This window comes from Dendrobates tinctorius, unplaced genomic scaffold, assembly GCF_039654945.1.
Source record: "Dendrobates tinctorius isolate UK_male_01 unplaced genomic scaffold, ASM3965494v1 ptg000143l, whole genome shotgun sequence".
NCBI lineage: Eukaryota > Metazoa > Chordata > Amphibia > Anura > Dendrobatidae > Dendrobates > Dendrobates tinctorius.
This window is the reverse complement of record NW_027361810.1, coordinates 30,016,647-30,035,084: the sequence shown is the minus strand read 5'-3', so window position 1 is coordinate 30,035,084 and position 18,438 is coordinate 30,016,647. Positions and strand designations below refer to the sequence as shown.

General features: G+C 42.3%; 1 protein-coding gene across 6 annotated transcripts in view; it reads right to left on the bottom strand.

Annotated features, from left to right (window-relative positions):
• PKP4 (plakophilin 4) overlaps positions 1 to 18,438 on the bottom strand; it is a 256,389-nt gene that overhangs the window by 122,151 nt on the left and 115,800 nt on the right. For 5 of the 6 annotated variants that reach the window (XM_073545665.1, XM_073545662.1, XM_073545664.1 and 2 more), the window contains exon 3: positions 7,663 to 7,775. The exons of the other annotated variant lie outside the window; for it this stretch is intronic. In XM_073545665.1, the coding sequence (XP_073401766.1) occupies positions 7,663 to 7,775 (113 nt within the window). The remainder of the gene's footprint in view (positions 1 to 7,662; positions 7,776 to 18,438) is intronic. 6 annotated transcript variants of the gene reach the window in all.

The following is an 18,438-nucleotide window of genomic DNA, read 5'->3' as shown; positions in this document are numbered from 1 at the left end:
CCTTTTTTTCCACTGACTGGAGCAAATTAAAGTCAATAGATAGGCGATAACGTGTGATTTTGGCAACAACCGCTCAAAATCCTTGATGATCAATAAAAAAACAAAACAAAACAGATTTCAGAACTTAGCCAAGAGACACCGTGAGCTGCTAGGTCATTTTACATCACAGTACCAGGTATCTGTTGCGCTAAGTCAACCTTCTCCGACCAGGACATTTCGATTTCATGCAAGTAAAAATTAACTTCTGCGACTTCCTTATATACTGAGTGTTTCCTTCCCAACCATTTTAAATCTCTCTGCCTATTGTCAGCGAACGGAAACAGTTTTTCTTTTTTAAAAGGCTTTTTCTCAGTTCACTATATAAAGCACATTAGTCCCCGTATATATAAAAAAAAAAAAATCTAAATTGGGAAAGAACATGAACATTTGCATTCGTCTTGTGGTCTATTAACAGGATGCTTCAGTAAGTCCAATCCTCCTCCAACAAGAGAACGTGGCTGCAGCAAACACCTTAAGCGGCCGGCTGTCCTTCCGCAGATTAAGACGTGCATTTTTAACTCCGGCCGATGGGCAACATTCCTGTTTGGAGATTCGACATCCTGGACAAAATTGACTTGTGGCAGCAATGAGCGAGATCGGAATGCCAATGAGCCGAAGTAATTAAAAAAGGCTTCACCATGCTTTGTGATTCAGTAAATTGCAGTACTAGAATAATAAAAAATAATACAGTGTGGCAGACGGGAAGCTCTGACCGCTGCCGCCGTGAACGCACAGAGCACTTGGCCGGCCGTTTGGTGCCTTGTACTGGGGGGGGTTAATAGATCAAGATCATCAACAACTAGTAAACCCATAAGTGTCATAGAAAAGCATCAGAAGTGCAATAATAAAGAAAATTAGATGACCAGCGAGGAACACTGGCCCCGGCCCACAAACCGCGCTGACCGTCAGCTGACACATTTACATTGTGAACTTTATGTAACCTCCGAACCCACACAATAAACATTCTGTCAACTTCCTCAAAGTCCGCAAAGGATTTAAAAGGGGAAGCACAGAAAATAAAAAGTTCCCTGACAATCTCTAAAAAAAAAAAAAAAAAAATTTGAAGACCTAAGATCTATGCTCCCACGAATATCTTAAAAAGACATATTAGTGTTCTGGTGATCTCTTAAGGTGAGATCTTAGTGATTGCCTGCCCCCTGACCTAATAAATACGAGCCAAGTGCATGCATAGAAGAAAGACATCGGACGCAAGGTCAGATGTGTGCCCCTCTCTCGGCAAAAGCTGGCACAGAACTGAACTTTATTAGTACAAACAAAAAAATCATGTAACAGGGAGGAAGAGGACGTTACACAGCTTCAGCCATATATGGTCTTCAGTGTATCCACCTCACATTCCAAGGATTCCAGGACGTAGTTCCAGGATGTAGACACCATCTTGTCACACCACATATATTACTAGCTTGTGCAAGGTTAATAATTGATTTCATTAGCCGTTCTCTCTTTCACATTAGAAGGTGATTTCATGTCTCAAGAAAATGAATGCAAGGACTTCAACAGATTATCAGGCTATGTATCATATGGAGAACAGGGTCTGCTTTTTTCCCCCCCTTCTCTAAAAAACAGCATTATTCTTGTCTGGTTTTGCAGCCAATTCCTCCATTTCTTTGAATGAGGCTGAGATGCAATGGAAGAAATGGCCTAAGGGCAAAAGTGGCGCGGTTTAGGGATGTAAAAAAAAAAAAAAAAACAAACAAAACTATAAAAAAATAAAAATATATTTTTCATCTTAAACAACCAAAGTTGAGCAAAAAAAAAAAATCTGTAGACCAGAGTCCGGTCAACCACCTCCTACTAGTCAGTATCGTTGGCCCCTCTTTTGACTAATAGAGCCGTCAACCGAGTGACGTTACAGCGCCTACTAATCAGAAGAGGTGACAGGTACGCCAACCGGTGGTAAGAGATTCGCAGGGCACTAGTCCTCTGGCCACACACTACCAAGGGTCCTGCAAATCTTTTGATCATCCCACCGATCAATACTATTTTTTTTTTTTTAAACCTAATGTGTGCAGGGATCATAACCGTCCTGAAAACCATGGAAATAAGTATTATCACTGGAAAAGATTATGGAAATATGAGAACCAAATGTTACGCAACCATGTAAAAATATTACCGTTATTGCCTATTATTATACTCGGTAAAAAAAAAAGCAAACCATGAAATTTGTGCAATCTGGATTTCTGGTCGTTATTGTGTCAGCGTTTCCAGTTTTATTTTACTTCTTTTTAATAAATCTTATTCCAGCATTTACCGTGCTGAACTAGGTTATTTTCACAAAGAATGTTGTCAGCGCCAGATGCATCAGATATAGTAACTGGTACGAGCGGGAGATTATAATCACCGACATTTCCAAATGTTTTAATAGTTCAAATATGAACATATTTTTTCAGAAAATTCTATTATTTAAGAACATATGGCAAAGATGACAGTTTTATGCTGCAGACTTGTTGGCTTTGCTGCACAGGATAAGACAAGATCAACAGAGTAGTCTCATTAATTTTAGTGGAGAGGGGCGCGTCTTCAGGGTCAGATAAGACTGGATAACACAGCATGTGATACAAAAAGATAAAGATGGTCAGACACTTTAGATGATTGACAGCCAAACTTGACAAGTTTAACAGGGGGGCTTCTTCACTTCTCCATCCCCTGCGGAAGTCAGACGTAACATGGATCGGACATGTTCGATTTTAAATTAAAAAGATCCTTTGTTCTCATGAAAAAAATAAACACCGAAAAAAAAAAAGATAATGGGCTTACTACTCTCTCCCCATTGAGAAGACCTCCATGCTTCGGTGAGCCTGCATATTAAGTAGGAAGGAATAGTTGTGGGCAGGATGAGTGTTAGGCTGATAGCTAGCTATATACACTGGGTGCAGAATTATTGGGCAAATGAGTATTTTGATCACATCATCCTTTTTATACATGTTGTCCTACTCCAAGCTGTATAGGCTTGAAAGACAACTGCCAATTATGTAAATCAGGTGATTTGCATCTCTGTAATGAGGAGGGGTGTGGTCTAATGACATCAACACCCTATATAAGGTGTGCTTAATTATTAGGTAACTTCCTTTCCTTTGGCAAAATGGGTCAGAAGAGAGATTTGACGGACTCTGAAAAGTTAAAAATTGTGAGATGTCTTGCAGAGGGATGCAGCAGTCTTGAAATTGCCAAACTTTTGAAGCGTTATCACCGAACAATCAAGAGTTTCATGGCAAATATCCAACAGGGTCGCAAGAAGCGTATTGATAAAAAAGGCGCAAAATAACTGCCCATGAATTGAGGAAAATCAAGCGTGAAGCTGCCAAGATGCCATTTGCCACCATTTTTGCCATATTTCAGAGCTGCAACGTTACTGGAGTATCAAAAAGCTCAAGGTGTGCCATACTGAGGGACATGGCCAAGGTAAGGAAGGCTGAAAAACGGCCACCTTTCAACAAGAAACATAAGATAAAACGTCAAGACTGGGCCAAGAAATATCTTAAGACTGATTTTTCTAAGGTTTTATGGACTGATGAAATGAGAGTGACTCTTGATGGGCCATATGGATGGGCCCGAGGCTGGATCAATAGAGGGCAGAGAGCTCCACTCCGACTCAGACGCCAGCAAGGTGGAGGTGGGGTACTGGTATGGGCTGGTATCATCAAAGATGAACTTGTGGGACCTTTTCGGGTTGAGGATGGAGTGAAGCTCAACTCCCAGACCTACTGGCTGTTTCTGGAAGACACCTTCTTCAAGCAGTGGTACAGGAAGAAGTCGGTATCATTCAGGAAAAACATGATTTTCATGCAGGACAATGCTCCATCACATGCATCCAAATACTCCACAGCGTGGCTGCCCAGTAAAGGTCTAAAAGAAGAAAAAATAATGACATGGCCCCCTTGTTCACCTGATCTGAACCCCATAGAGAACCTGTGGTCCCTCATAAAATGTGAGATCTACAGGGAGGGAAAACAGTACACCTCTCCGAACATTGTCTGGGAGGCTGTGGTGGCTGCGGCACGCAATGTTGATCGTAAACAGATCAAGCAACTGATAGAATCTATAGATGGAAGGAAGGTGAGCGTCATTGCAAAGAAAGGTGGCTATATTGGTCACTGATTTTTTTTGTTTTGTTTTTGAAAGTCAGAAAAGTTTATTTCTAAATTTTGTGTTGTTATATTGGTTTACCTGGTGGAAATAAACAAGTGAGATGGGTATATATTTGGTTTTTATTAAGTTGCCTAATAATTCTGCACAGTAATAGTTACCTGCACAAACAGATATCCTCCTAAGATAGCCAAATCTGAAAAAACCCACTCCAACTTCCAAAAATATTAAGCTTTGATATTTATGAGTCTTTTGGGTTGATTGAGAACATAGTTGTTATTCAATAATAAAAAGAATCCTCTCAAATACAACTTGCCTAATCATACGACACCGTGTGCAGAATTTACAGCCGGCCTTGGAAAACCCAACTAATGCCGGATGAGGAACCTTGGAAGAGGTGTAATAAATTTATTTTTTGCACCATGAATAAAAGTATATAAAAACTGTAAAGGGACGATTTTTGGGGACACAGGAAGATGTGTTTAGGTTTTAGTTATGAATATATCAATCTTTAAAAGAATATTTACAAACATTCTAGAATTACTTAAGGGGTTGTTCAGACTGAAGATATTAATGACCTATCCTTAGGGTAGGTCATAATAAATATTAGATTAGTGAGGGGTCCGACACTCAGCATCCCCATCTATCAACAGTCAGATGTAAACAGTGTACCCATTGTGCTTCGTGGCCATTGCCAAGAAATGCACAACAGTAGTTGACCTGCAGTCTTCGGCGATGCTCAAAACAAGGTGGAGAGAGTGGTGCGGAACCCCACCAATTTAATACTTTAAAGACCCCTTTAAATCAGATCTGTCACCATAGTTCACTACGCAAACTGCATACATTATTAAATCAATCACTTAGACCTGATGACCTGGTGTGTGTACTTTTAAAAATCCATGTTAGACTAGCTGTACAAGGGTGAGCATTCGAGGAGTCCAGCCAGAGCATGAAACCTAAACCGTTCATTCAAATAAGATTATGCATGGATTGCAAAGTATGTACACCAGCCCCAACAGGCCTAAAAACGTATTTAATAATGTATTTAGTTTGCATTGTGAAATCTGGAGACAGAGCAGCTTCATGTGATCTTAAAACAGGAGCTGAGCCTGACAAGATAGTAAATATTCCCTGTGGGAGGTTTCATGAAGTAGTGCAGAGTCCATGAAGCTGAGATGAAACATATGGGAGTATACGGAGTTCATTCAGAAAGCTGCATAGCCCGGTCACAATGTGCATGGCGGTACCATCCTCTACTGCCGGGCGCTCCGCTCCTACGGGCGAGGGGGGGGGATTATCATTTCAATGAGGCTTTCATTTATAATGAGGGCGATTTATTCAGATTTATGTACATATACGATATATTTTGATAAACTCCCATGAAAAACGTGCTGTGATGTCTCTTCCCCACCGTCAGCTGCTTCAATGTGACTGCATGACCCAACGTGGAAGAATTCACCGGAGATGAGATGGCTAATAGTAGACTCTAGTCCATTATATTCAGAAACCTTAAAATCGAAACATGTGCAACTCGGCTAGATCTGTCTGTCCACAGCCCTGCCGCCTCCATCAGGATGACCATGTGCAGACAACGTCCTATAGATTAGTCGCTGACCATTTTAGATCCCAATCGATAATCCCTCTGCATCTGAACAAGTCCTTAAAGAGGTAGTACAGAATTGTAAAAACATGGCTCCTTTCTTCTAAAAAACAGTGCCGCTCCTCTCTGCAGGTTGTGCGGGGTATTGCAGCTCACTCACTTCAGTGAAGTAAGCTGCAATAACCAGACACAATGCCTCTTCGCTGTTGCCCTCGGTCTTTATTAACAGGCTGCAGCCAATCACTGACCTCAGCAGCATGTGCTGTCTACATAGGCATTTCTCCTCTTAGCCCAGAGAGTGTCTGCAGAGGTCAGGCCTGCTATAGTTATGATGTCACCGCTGCCGCCTGTCAATAAAGACGATCAGAGCCATCACTGGACCTGCGGACGGTAAGGAACTCTTATTTAGTTTGTTCTTCCTTGACACAAGGCGAGAGGCATAAAACAATATGTAAACGTAAACATTAATTCTTGTGAACATTGGCGCCTCCACGTTCATCTGAGCTTAAGGCTATGTGCACACGCTGCGGTTTTTGCTGCGGTTTTGGCCCTGCGGAACTGCAGCAGTTCCGCAGACATGGTACAGTACCATGCAACCCTATGGGTTTTCAAAACCGCTGTGCTCATGCTGCAGTTTTTTCCGTGCGGTTTTGCTGCGTTTTTTTCCCCGCAGCATGTCAATTATTTCTGCGGATTCTGCTGCGGTTTCACACCTTTAACATAGTAGAGGTGTGAAACCGCAGGGCAAAACCGCAGCGAAACCGCAGGTCACTTTACCTGCGGTTTTACCTGCGTTTCCGCGCCAAAAAATCTGCAGCGGAATCCGCAACGTGTGCACATAGCCTAATGGTAATAACGATAGGTCTCAAGATATCTGTCTGTGGCATCTCTCCAAGTGAAAGACAGATCAGAAAACCTAGTGGAACATGCAAAGCTAGTCACATCTGTAAGACTGTCTGCAAGGAGCGGGTCTAGATTATATCTGCACTCTAAATAACCAGTCAATATGTCTGCACAGAGGATCTCCAAAGGGAGAGAACATCAAACATGATTATAGATGGGGAATCAGTAAATTATAACAGATGGGTTAGTGCTGTATAGTGAATAATCATAGAAAAAAAAACAAACAAAGCAGAAAAGCTCATTGTTACAGGAAAAAAAAAAAAACATGGGGAGAGAGTGGCAATGTCAGAGGCGGTGAAAGAGAGTCCGAGGCGGTGAAAGAGAGTCCGAGGCGGTGAAAGAGAGTCCGAGGCGGTGAAAGAGAGTCCGAGGCGGTGAAAGAGAGTCCGAGGCGGTGAAAGAGAGTCCGAGGCGGTGAAAGAGAGTCCGAGGCGGTGAAAGAGAGTCCGAGGCGGTGAAAGAGAGTCCGAGGCGGTGAAAAAGAGTCAGAGGCGGTGAAAAAGAGTCAGAGGCGGTGAAAAAGAGTCAGAGGCGGTGAAAAAGAGTCAGAGGTGGTAGGCATAAAGTGGGCGCAGGTGTTGAATCAGGAATTGGATTGGATTCAGCTTTTGAGAACTCTGAACTTTTGTTGGAGGCTCTGGGGTGAAGCACATAGATTGGGTGTCCCGAGTGCCACCCCCTCTTGACAACACACAGTGTCACCAGCATTCGCTTCCCTTAGGGTTGTCACAGTTCATTCTGAGATGTAAACAAGATAACGCTAGCTTGCCCATCAGGCCTTGTGGATAACCAAAAAACAGCACCAGCACCAGAATCCTAATGTAAAGTGCAAGAAAGTGATGCACAATGAGACTCGGCTGATGGAAAGTCGTACATTTATTTTGTAAAAGTTCCAACATTAACCTATAAATATTCCCAACCAGCAAGTAGAGCAGGGAAATAAATTTTGCGCGGTGGCTGGTTCGTGGAAATGGCCATTTCACAGTATGGTAGCAAACAGTCATTAAATTGTGTACCTTACGCTGGCGATGCTCGGCGACTCGGCTCCCAGTCTGCATCGTTCTAGCTGATTGGCAACAATTTGTCTTTCCACCTCGAGCTCTCTGGTGAGCCGTTCAAATTGCAGCTCCTGGAATTTCAAGAAAATGAGAAAGAAGCCTCAGGTGATCTGCAAATACACTGATTCATGCACAGGCGACCGAGGGGGAGAGATAATCTATGCTCGGCTGTTAGCAAAGGGCCAAAACCCATCTGCCTGCAAAACTGCTCACAACACACATTTTATTTATTTATTTATTTTTTTATCAGTTTCATAAAAGAAGACGGTTCTGACAGATCGCAGAAAACGGAATATTTCATGGATTATTATTGACCTTTATCTGCAATTCAGGGGGCGCGAGGGAATTCGGCGGCTCTTCAACTTTAATGTAAGAACCCAACGGTTAATCTATGGCCAAAAGTCATAGTATTGCACAGAGATACACGCGTACAGACGGAGATACTGAGCAAAGAAACCAAAACTCCATCCATGAAATGAAAAGTGAATGTCTGTTTATACCGTGTAAAGGCGGCAGAACTAATAGGAAGCAATAAATACGGTTCTGCTTGCGGTAAAAAAAAAAAAAAAAAAAAAAGGAGTAGAGAGAAAGCTAAAGAATACGTCTGCCTTCAATATGAATCTGTGTCAAAGCAACTCAAGATCCAAAGACCAAAAACAAAACAAACCTACTATGTTTACAGTTCAAATTATGACTTGTGTCTCCATGGCAACAGACTACAGAATGACAATGCGTAGTCTGGAATACTCCTTGTTACTTTAACAAAATATGAGACACTAGAAGTACAAGGACAGAAGGAAGATCGCTCATAAAAATAACCTGTAAAAATGTAGATGTCAACAGTTTCATAATAATAATAATAATAATAATAATAATAATAATAATCATCATCATCATCGGAAACCGCCTACACAGACGGTGAAAAACCCTAAGCTCTATACTTCAGCGTATGCTAAAAGTGTGTCTTTTCAGCATACGCATGACAGACTATTGTGACTGTATGGAAAAAGATTTTCTTATACAGAGGGACGCAGTAAAAATAAAGTCTACAGAATGTTTTTTTTTTTCCTTCTTTACAACGGGAGTCCTGTGTTACCTACACAGTAGCGAACGTCAGAGTTTCCAGGTGGAACATACCGACAAAAAAAAAAAAAGGGGGAGACCACTGGGACTCTCCGAAGAGTGGAAAATCTGCGGCCCTACTGAAGCAAGACTGGGAGTGTAGAAAGCTTAAATAGTTAAAAATGGAATAGAACAATAGACCGTGAGAAATAAAGCTAATTTCCAATTGACTTACTATTTCTCCCTGCATTTTTTCTCCTCCTATCCTTGCTTTTCTCTTCTTCTATGTCTCCTGTTCAATGCCAACGCTACTTGTAAGCACTGCCCTAGAGAGCTTGTAAGCACCTCCCCAAGGGCGGACGCCATCACTGAAGAGTGCATTAAACACCTAATCCTGACCAGCTTCATCCCTACTGCGAATCCAATGCTACAGAAGAAAAATAGCCTCTTGTAGCAGCATGGGGAGGAGCACAGATCAGACCAGTGGTGCGACGAGAACTGTCAGTCAGAAGCACACAGGCCCCCCAGGAACCAGGAAGCCAGCAGTCTAGGGGGTCACTGAGCTCCTGAAGACACGAGGTGAAACCTTTAGGCTGATGCAAGGGAAATAGAAGAAACTGTTACGTTCATTTTTAGAACAGAATGTTTTAAAAACATATTGTATTTATTTATAACATTTCCATAACTTGTGTTCTTTATGGACGTGAAGGGTTCAATCAGAACAGGTTTTCAGCTAGTGACAAGAATGTTTCATTCACACATAGCAAGCAGAGAGCTCAAAAATAAGATAAGCTGCTTATTTTATTATACAGTGATAATGTTTTATTTACATAGGACCGGACAATGGCTTTCATAAAAACCCATTAAAATAAGAATCCAATTAAAGAGACAAACGGCGTCCCTATGGCGAGTGCTTAAAGTAAAGTCGTCTTTTGTTAATGCAAAGTCTTCAAAATAAAAAAAAAAAAAAAATCATCTGTGTGTATTATATTTACAGACAATATAATCCATTTTCTACACAGCTCAGCAGCGCTGTGCCGGCAATAGGCATTTATTCTAAAAGGAGCCTAATGATCGGGTTTATTATGACCTCTGTACATTAGCTGAGGTGAGAGGTTGGGGGGGGGGGGGGTAGATATAAATCATTCTTCCCTATAGTATACATATATCCCTGCCCCCACATACACGAACATTTGCATGCATCAGCGCAAATCTCCTCCTACTTCTGTCACTGATTCATTCATGTGCAACCTGGTGGTTGGAGGAGATAGCAGAAATCCAGCAGCCTTACTGCAAGCAGAAGGAAGGCCGAACACAATGCAGAACACAATGCTTCATCTAAATCACCCGCCGGAATTAAAACTTTGCAGGGCAGGAAAAAAAACAAACAAACCGTAAAGTAGTTTGAGAGTAAAGGCCTTCCATACAGATAAGAGTCACCTGATCTTGCCAATTTTTGTGGGATCGGCCAATCCTCTTATGCCGGGGGACATAGGTATTGGGTGGCTGGAATTCAATAGGCCAAATCTGTTGTTTGACGGCGAGATAGAGGATATCATGAATTTCTTTTGCTCCTACTCTCCTATCTACTAATCTACATACCAGACTAACAGAAAGGAAGTTCCTACACCTATAGTGCTGGAAGAATTCTAATGGAGAAAATGCTACTAATCTACATACCAGCCTAAAAGAGAGGTGGGATTTGTAGTTCGGATCCATGTAGGGTGGGAATTTAGAGAAAGGGAGTTCCTACACCTATAGTGCTGGAAGAATTCTAATGGAGAAAATGCTACTAATCTACATACCAGCCTAAAAGAGAGGTGGGATTTGTAGTTCGGATCCATGTAGGGTGGGAATTTAGAGAAAGGGAGTTCCTACACCTATAGTGCTGGAAGAATGCTAATGAAGAATAAATGCTACTAATCTACATACCAGCTTAACAGACAGGTGGGCTTTTAGTTCGGATCCATGTAGGGTGGAAAGTTAGAGAAAGGGAGTTCCTACACCTATAGTGCTGGAACAATGCTAATGAAGAATAAATGCTACTAATCTACATACCAGCCTAACAGAGAGGTGGACTTTGTAGTTTGGATCCATGTAGGGTGGGAAGTTAGAGAAAGGGAGTTCCTACACCTATAGTGCTGGAAGAATGCTAATGAAGAATAAATGCTACTAATCTACACACAAGCCTAACAGACCAGTGGACTTTGTAGTTTGGATCCATGTAGGGTGGGAAGTTAGAGAAAGGGAGTTCCTACACCTATAGTGCTGGAAGAATGCTAATGAAGAATAAATGCTACTAATCTACACACAAGCCTAACAGACAGGTGGGCTTTTAGTTCGGATCCATGAAGGGTGGAAAGTTAGAGAAAGGGAGTTCCTACACCTATAGTGCTGGAAGAATGCTAATGAAGAATAATTGCTACTAATCTACACACAAGCCTAACAGACCAGTGGGCTTTTAGTTCGGATCCATGTAGGGTGGAAAGTTAGAGAAAGGGAGTTCCTACACCTATAGTGCTGGAAGAATGCTAATGAAGAATAAATGCTACTAATCTACATACCAGCCTAACAGACAGGTGGACTTTGTAGTTTGGATCCATGTAGGGTGGGAAGTTAGAGAAAGTTCCTACACCTATAGTGCTGGAAGATTGCTAATGAAAAGGAAACGCTTTTAACAAAAGGGAGCGGATAATTCATTAGACTGGAAAGTGCATCATAAGCGACTTTATCTTGTTGTGGGGGGTGAGGGCAAGGAACGGAAAATATCCCAAGTTCTCCACCAGTATTAATGCTACTCTGAGGTGCCTGCAGGCAATGGCTAGTCAAGGTCATCAAATGTTTCATATATGCTCAATTTTGCATTTAAAAAAATAATCTAGTGTATTCCATGGAAAGTGATACTGTTGTACTGACAGTGAGCAGGGGTCACAGTCATGAGGGCTTGTGTCCTGCGACTGTGGAGGCGGCATGGTGCCAGCACAGTATTTTTTATCCCCCATAAAAGACATTTTGTTTCCTAAAAACAATAAATCACATGAGAATTTCAGCTTCATGGGATTTTCTACTGAGGAAGGAGGAAGTAAAAAGTTACAAAACTTTTCTTTTTTTCCTGGTTAAAAAGCCTATGGTTGAATTGTAACTGATGAAGCCCAATGTCGCATTACACCGGAGAACGAGGCAGCATTGCACAACTCAGTCTCTCATTAGGTCTCCATTTAGTACTAATAAAAGATTCCAGATCGTGTGCGACGTGGGCGGGGAAATCTCCTCGAACCTCTGACCCTATTGTCCTGAATGTCGCACAATCTCATCTGATCCACAAGCCTCATTTATCCATTGTGGAAGGATGCGGATATATTAATGGAATGGCTTTCCTAAAAGGTTATGCTAAACACAGCACCCTGTTCATAGGATAGAGGACAATGTACTGATCACTTTGGGTATGAATGCTGAGACCCACAACGATTCCGAGCACTCGGCCCTCCAGAGCCTGTTATGAATGGATCAGAAGCGGGCATGCCCGATTTCCACCCCCATTCATCCTCTATGGGGCTGACAGAGAAAATGAATACAGAACTCAGCTATTTCCAGCAATCTCATAGACAATGAATGAAGTGGAGCTCCAGCATGTGCCGCAGCGCTCTATGTAAAGAGGTGCTCCACAAAGGACCTGTTCTGGGGGGCTGCCAGAGCTCCATTTTTGTGATACCTGAGGGTCTCTGTAGTCAAACCCCAGAGAATCTTAATAATCTTTATTTTTATATAGCGCTAACATATTCCGCAGCGCTTTACAGTTTACAGACATTATCATCACTGTCCCCGATGGGGCTCACAATCTACATTCCCTATCAGTATGTCTTTGGAATGTGGGAGGAAACCGGAGAACCTGGCGGAAACTCACAAAAACACAGGGAGAACATACAAACTCCTTGTCCTTGGTGGGAATCGAACCCAGGACTCTAGCGCTACAAGGCTGCAGTGCTAACCACTGAGTCACCGTGCTGCTCGACAGCAAGTTATCTTCTTTCCTACAGATTGGGGATAATTTCCTACCTTGTAAGTAAGCCTTTAAAAGGTAATCAGTCACTAGATCAAAAGTAACCAGTTTTTGCTCATTTTATTTAATTCCCACTCTTTTCGGGTTTTTATTTTTTTCAAAATCCGCCATATGGTTCTACAAATACGAGTCTTTTTTATTTAGTGCTACTTGTTATGGTCTTTTCCAAAAAGGGGTAGTGTTCACATGACACAAACGCTGAGCAGCTTAAAAACACGCCCCCGAGGATCCTGAGAGCCAAGCCACCTCGTTAAGACCACAAAGTTTAGAACTAAATGAAAAAAAGGCCCTTAGCTCTGGAACCGTATGATGGATTACGAATGAAATAAAAAGGGAAAACTCAGAGGAGCAGAGGGAATAAAACGGCAGCAAAATTAGACACTTTACCTGGAAAGGACAAGTATTTGTTGTCTTGTTGGAGTGTCCCTACCAGTAATAAAGGCTGGATGTCAGTTTCACCTTCATTTCTTTTTATAAATATCAAACTTTTTGGAAGCAACTTTGAATAGTATCCAACCATTTGTATTTAAAGAGCCTAAGAAAAATGTCTCCATGGTAACAGACTACAAACAAACCCTGTGTAGTCTGATCGTACAGTCTCGATCCCTCTTCGCTCATCCATTCATTGGCCTCTAGGAGACAGATGAATTGTTATAAATTAATGAGTATTCTTATTTCCGATTATTCATTTAGCCCGTAACGCAACAGTTTTCAACACACATTTTAACGCGGACATATATTAAAGGCGACACGTTGGCGCGTATATGCTTAGCGTTTCATGCTTGTCATTTATTTGAGGCCATTCTCGGGAGAGCAGTGACAGCGCCTGGAAGCTAAATAGAAGATTTAGATGAAATGGGCGCTCTCTGGGTAGAAGCGGGCTATTCCCATCATCAGCAAAGGGTTTGACAAATGCAGATTGAATTTTCAACCCCTGTCATCATGAATATTTGTATCCACACTATCCCGTACCACAGGGGGAAGGCGAGCGACTTCATTATTTCCAGGAGGTATTCATGAGATGACACGATGTCAGCTGCACTTGGTAAGTCAAGGCAAGTCCTGAATATAGATGTGCGATAAAGGACTCCTACAGGATGGCGACAATACGGGGCGAGGATCACACGGGACGAGATAACATTGCGTCTTAATCCTGCCGCGATCGGGAACGGCCCGCGGACATGATCTACTGCAATGAGACTTATTGTCTTATGGGGGTTGTCCTGACATTGAAATCTATGACCCATCAACTAAATTCAGGGACCCCGGGGATTATTAGTATGAGGGTCCTGAGCCCCCCATTCCCGAACGCTGTGATGAAAGCAAGTGTAAAGCAGCAGTGATTGATAATAAACGGTGTGACCTCATTCAATGACTGAGGCAACCGGAAACCAGACGGGCGCTGGACTAACGAGTCCTACAAGAAGGAAAAAAAAAAAAATTGCTGGGGGTTTGGTCATTAGGACCCCCAATGATAAAGATCAGGGGTCCTCAGGGTCACCACCGATATCAGTGGATTCACACTTATTCATCTATGGGACTGGTGCAGCAGCGCAGGTACAGCACTCCGGTAGGTCCGGCAGTCTCTGCACACAAAACCTCCATCCAAATAGACCCCCATACAGACCGTTTTATCGAGATCAGAGCAAGTTGGTGCTAGCTTTCCAATTTTGAGAAACAACGCCCCCCCCCCCCCCCCCCCGGCTCCTTGCTGCAGAAAAAAAGCGCCTTACTCACCTTTCCCAGGTCCAATGCAGAGTCTCCACTGCTGCTCCGAGTGTTTGTTATTGTCCAACGCTACATTGACAGCGCTGCAGTCAGTCAATCAGTGAGCTCAGCGGAAAGGAAGGTACAAGCCACTAAAGTTCACTCGCTGCAGTGCTTTGACATCAGACAATTAACACCATTAGTAGGGGTGGAGTCAGTGCTGGACCTGGGGTGGGCGAGTAAGAACAATTTTTACTATTAATATATATATATTTTTTTTTGTTTTTGTTTTTTTGCTTTTTAAACCAACTGCAGCCAGGAGACAGGCGGTTTCCGAAACCGTAAAATCCCCTTTAACTTATTATTGTGATTAGTGTCTAAAGTGCATCAGTGCCTTCTATTGAAATGCGCTGTGCAGTTGTGTCAGCTGTTCTTATGACAGCTTGTCATTGCCATTCAGGAGTCTGGGAAAGCAGGGTGGCGGCCCTTTTAAGGGAACCAGTCAGCAGGTTTTCACATATGGAACTAGAGTTATGGCTTAATAGGCACTTGGCCCCTTATAAAAACGACATCTTTTTCGTAGTGCTCCGATGTGACGGTCACAAGAAATCTAGTGTAGAAGTCATATGCAAATCAGGCTGAAAGTGCAGTGGGGGCGTGTCAATCCATCTAAGTGCTCTCACACGCCCCACAGAGCACTTCCAGCCTGATTTACATATAGATTCTACAGTAGATTTCTCATGACTGGCACACGGAATGCTTTAAAAAAAAAAAAAAAACATTTTTATTTTCTGGATGACAAGTCATAGCACTACTTCTATATGTAAAAACGTGCCGATGGGTCCCTTTAAAAGCTGTCCCGTCTATTCCCCAGGCACAGATAATAATTCTATCCATCCTCTTCTGAAGATGGTAATCAGCCCGGATGAAATATTCAATTTCCATTTAAAAGAGCGGCTTATTATACCTCATGTATACGACCTTGAGAAGCCACGTGACGGAGCAGCGTGGATCATAATGCCGGCCACATCGTCTGATTAGGTCGTGAAAATTTATAGAACATGATTTTTGCATAAGTGAACAGGTGGCGCTATAATGTTGGCGCTATAATAATCAGTTCCCTACAGGTAAGTTCCTTTTCTCCGGAAAAAAAAAAATGTCTACATTTTTATTACAGGGACGCGTCAAAAATATCTTCGGCCAAAAGATTAATGCAGGAAAATCCGGTCTCTGCTCTTACCTTATCTAGCTACTGTAAAGGGCAGAAGGTATCAGACGGATAACGGGCGAGTCCTAAGAGGGCAGGACGGGCGAGGGTGAGAGAATGAGGGGAGAGTGGAAATAGCTCATTATCTCAGCAAAAGATCTAAATACAACAAGAAAAATTGCTAAAGTTTGTTAAAAAAAAAAAAAAATATATATAATAATAATAATAATAATAATAATAATAATAATAATAATAAATATATATATATATATATATATATATATATATATATCTCTACCTATCTATCTATATCTTCACCCTCCCCAGGTCCAGCGCCGAGTTTGCACCACTACTTCTAGTGTTTGTTATTGTCTGCAGCATTGATGTCACTTCAACAGCGCTGCTGCCAATCAGTGGGCTGTAGCTGTAAGTAACTTGTGCTGTCTATTCAGGCACAGCAGCTAAGTTCACTGATTGGCTGCAGCGCTGATAACATGACAACAGCGCTGCAGACCGTAACACAGACACGTCGAGCAGCAATGAATGCCACGCCGCAGGACCCGGGGAGGCCAAATAAAGCACTTTTTTTTGTTTTCTTTTGATAAACTGCAGCTGAGGAAGAGGGGTTTTCCGGAGATAAAATTCTGTCTGCCTGCTGTCGCCACTAGGGGGAGCTTCTGTTACACTGTTTATACATTCAACTTAAAAGGCAACTTTGTCAGTCACTAGGTTTTTGCTATGTAATCTGACATAAGTGTGATATAGGGGCAGAGATCCTGATTCCAGCAGTGTATCACTTAGTTTAATTGGTGCAGCAGTTGTGATAGAATCCCAGTTTTCTCTGCTGCAGATCTACCAGAGCTCGGAATGCTGAGCCGTGTAACATCCAGTCTACACCACTGATTAGCAGCTCTCCTGACTACACGATGTACACAGAAAGCAGCCAATCAGTGCTGGGGGCGTGGTTGGACTAGGAGGCATGAGGCACCTGGTCCTGTAGTGATAATCTCCTGCTGATAAAACACTGATTTTATTAAAAGAGCAAAACACAGCTCAGTAAGTGATACACATCACTGGATTCATGACACTACATCTTGCTGTTCTAAGATTACATGGCAAACACCTGTTGACAGATTCCCTGTGATAAAAACTTAGAAGGCTCCCTCTAGTGGTTGACACAGTCATGCACAATTTTATCAGTTACCCCATATCTTTCTGGGTGACTTGGAGATCTGTACCAGAAAACAAGAGCTCTGATCCTTATAAAAAATACATTTAGAAGTGAATCAGTACAGAACAAGTTAAGTCTCTGGTCACATGTCCAGCTATTTATATCAATTTGTTATAAGCCGTCTGCTCTCAGCTCCTTACAATACAAGATCATTAATCACAATAATTAGATCCGAACCCAGTTCCACAGATAAGAAACGACCCCGCGACCAAACCCCATCTTCTTGCATCCACAGTCATTCTGTATGAGGATTCTCTCAATCATTCCTTACCAGATTTCACACGACGCCAGCACTAGAGCGAACCAGGATCTGCCCGATACGTCGTATTAGATAACGCTCGCTGTGTTCTAGGGGCACTGGGATCATGATGCTTTAAGCAAATCGCCAACCTCAAAGCTCCGACTTGGGCCGTACACCCATGACATTAGGAGATGTGTATCACCTGACCACGCGGTATGTAAGCAAGTTGTATGGATGCGCCACCGGATACGGTGCCATAAAGGGACACTGCGACACCTGTTTGGACAGTTGCCAGAAGGCGATGCATTTTCCATTAGATGGTAACCTAAGAAGTCGATTGTCCAGCGCGAAATTAGTTTAGTCATTTTATGGGACCTGTGACAACACAATTATACGTAGAATGTACACAAAAATTGGCAAATAAATGATTAACCGGCGTTTAATTATAGTAATCTTGGTGCAGAAGCAGGAAAAATCGGAAGTGGAACTTGACTATACGCGCGCACACACTGCACCATGTGATCACCCACAATATCCCCCGGTTCCTAACATTTGTAGCAAATCATCATAAAGTAGACTATAGGTCATGTGATCATGACAAAGCATATTCATTGGTGGTCACTTCTGATAAGTTCAGTGACTAGACCGTCCTGGTTTTGCCCCTTAGGGGCGGAACATCACTAGTCCGGCCCATGAGGAATAACACCACGTATTCTTACGTACCCCAGGATCATTGTAACCCTTGTGGTAGCCTTTTTTCACTATTCATGCAATCCAAACAACATTTATCATATGACATAAGAGGAAGGAAAAGAGAAGATAGCTATATTCAAAAAAAACCCATGTTCACACACTTCTAAGGCTGAAAAGAATGTGGTTGAATTACCCCTTTAAAATGGCATTTGACGGAGGTTTAATTCACTCAACAATGAATGCTGTGTAATGTATCAGTCCTGCAGATAAAGATTTGGATTAAAATATTGAAAAAAAAACATTATAAGTTATTTAGAGGAGAGGGGAGACAGATACATAGTAAAAACTCTGCATTTCCCAGGAGGAAACATTGAGGCTCAGCTCCCTCTGAAGATTTTCTATTGGGTTCATGTCTGGAGCCACTTCTTAGTTGCCCTTGCTGTGTGTTTGGATCATTATCATTCTGGAAGACCCAGCCGCCACCCATCTTCAATAATCTAATGGAGGGAAGTAGGTTGTTGGCCAAAATCTCG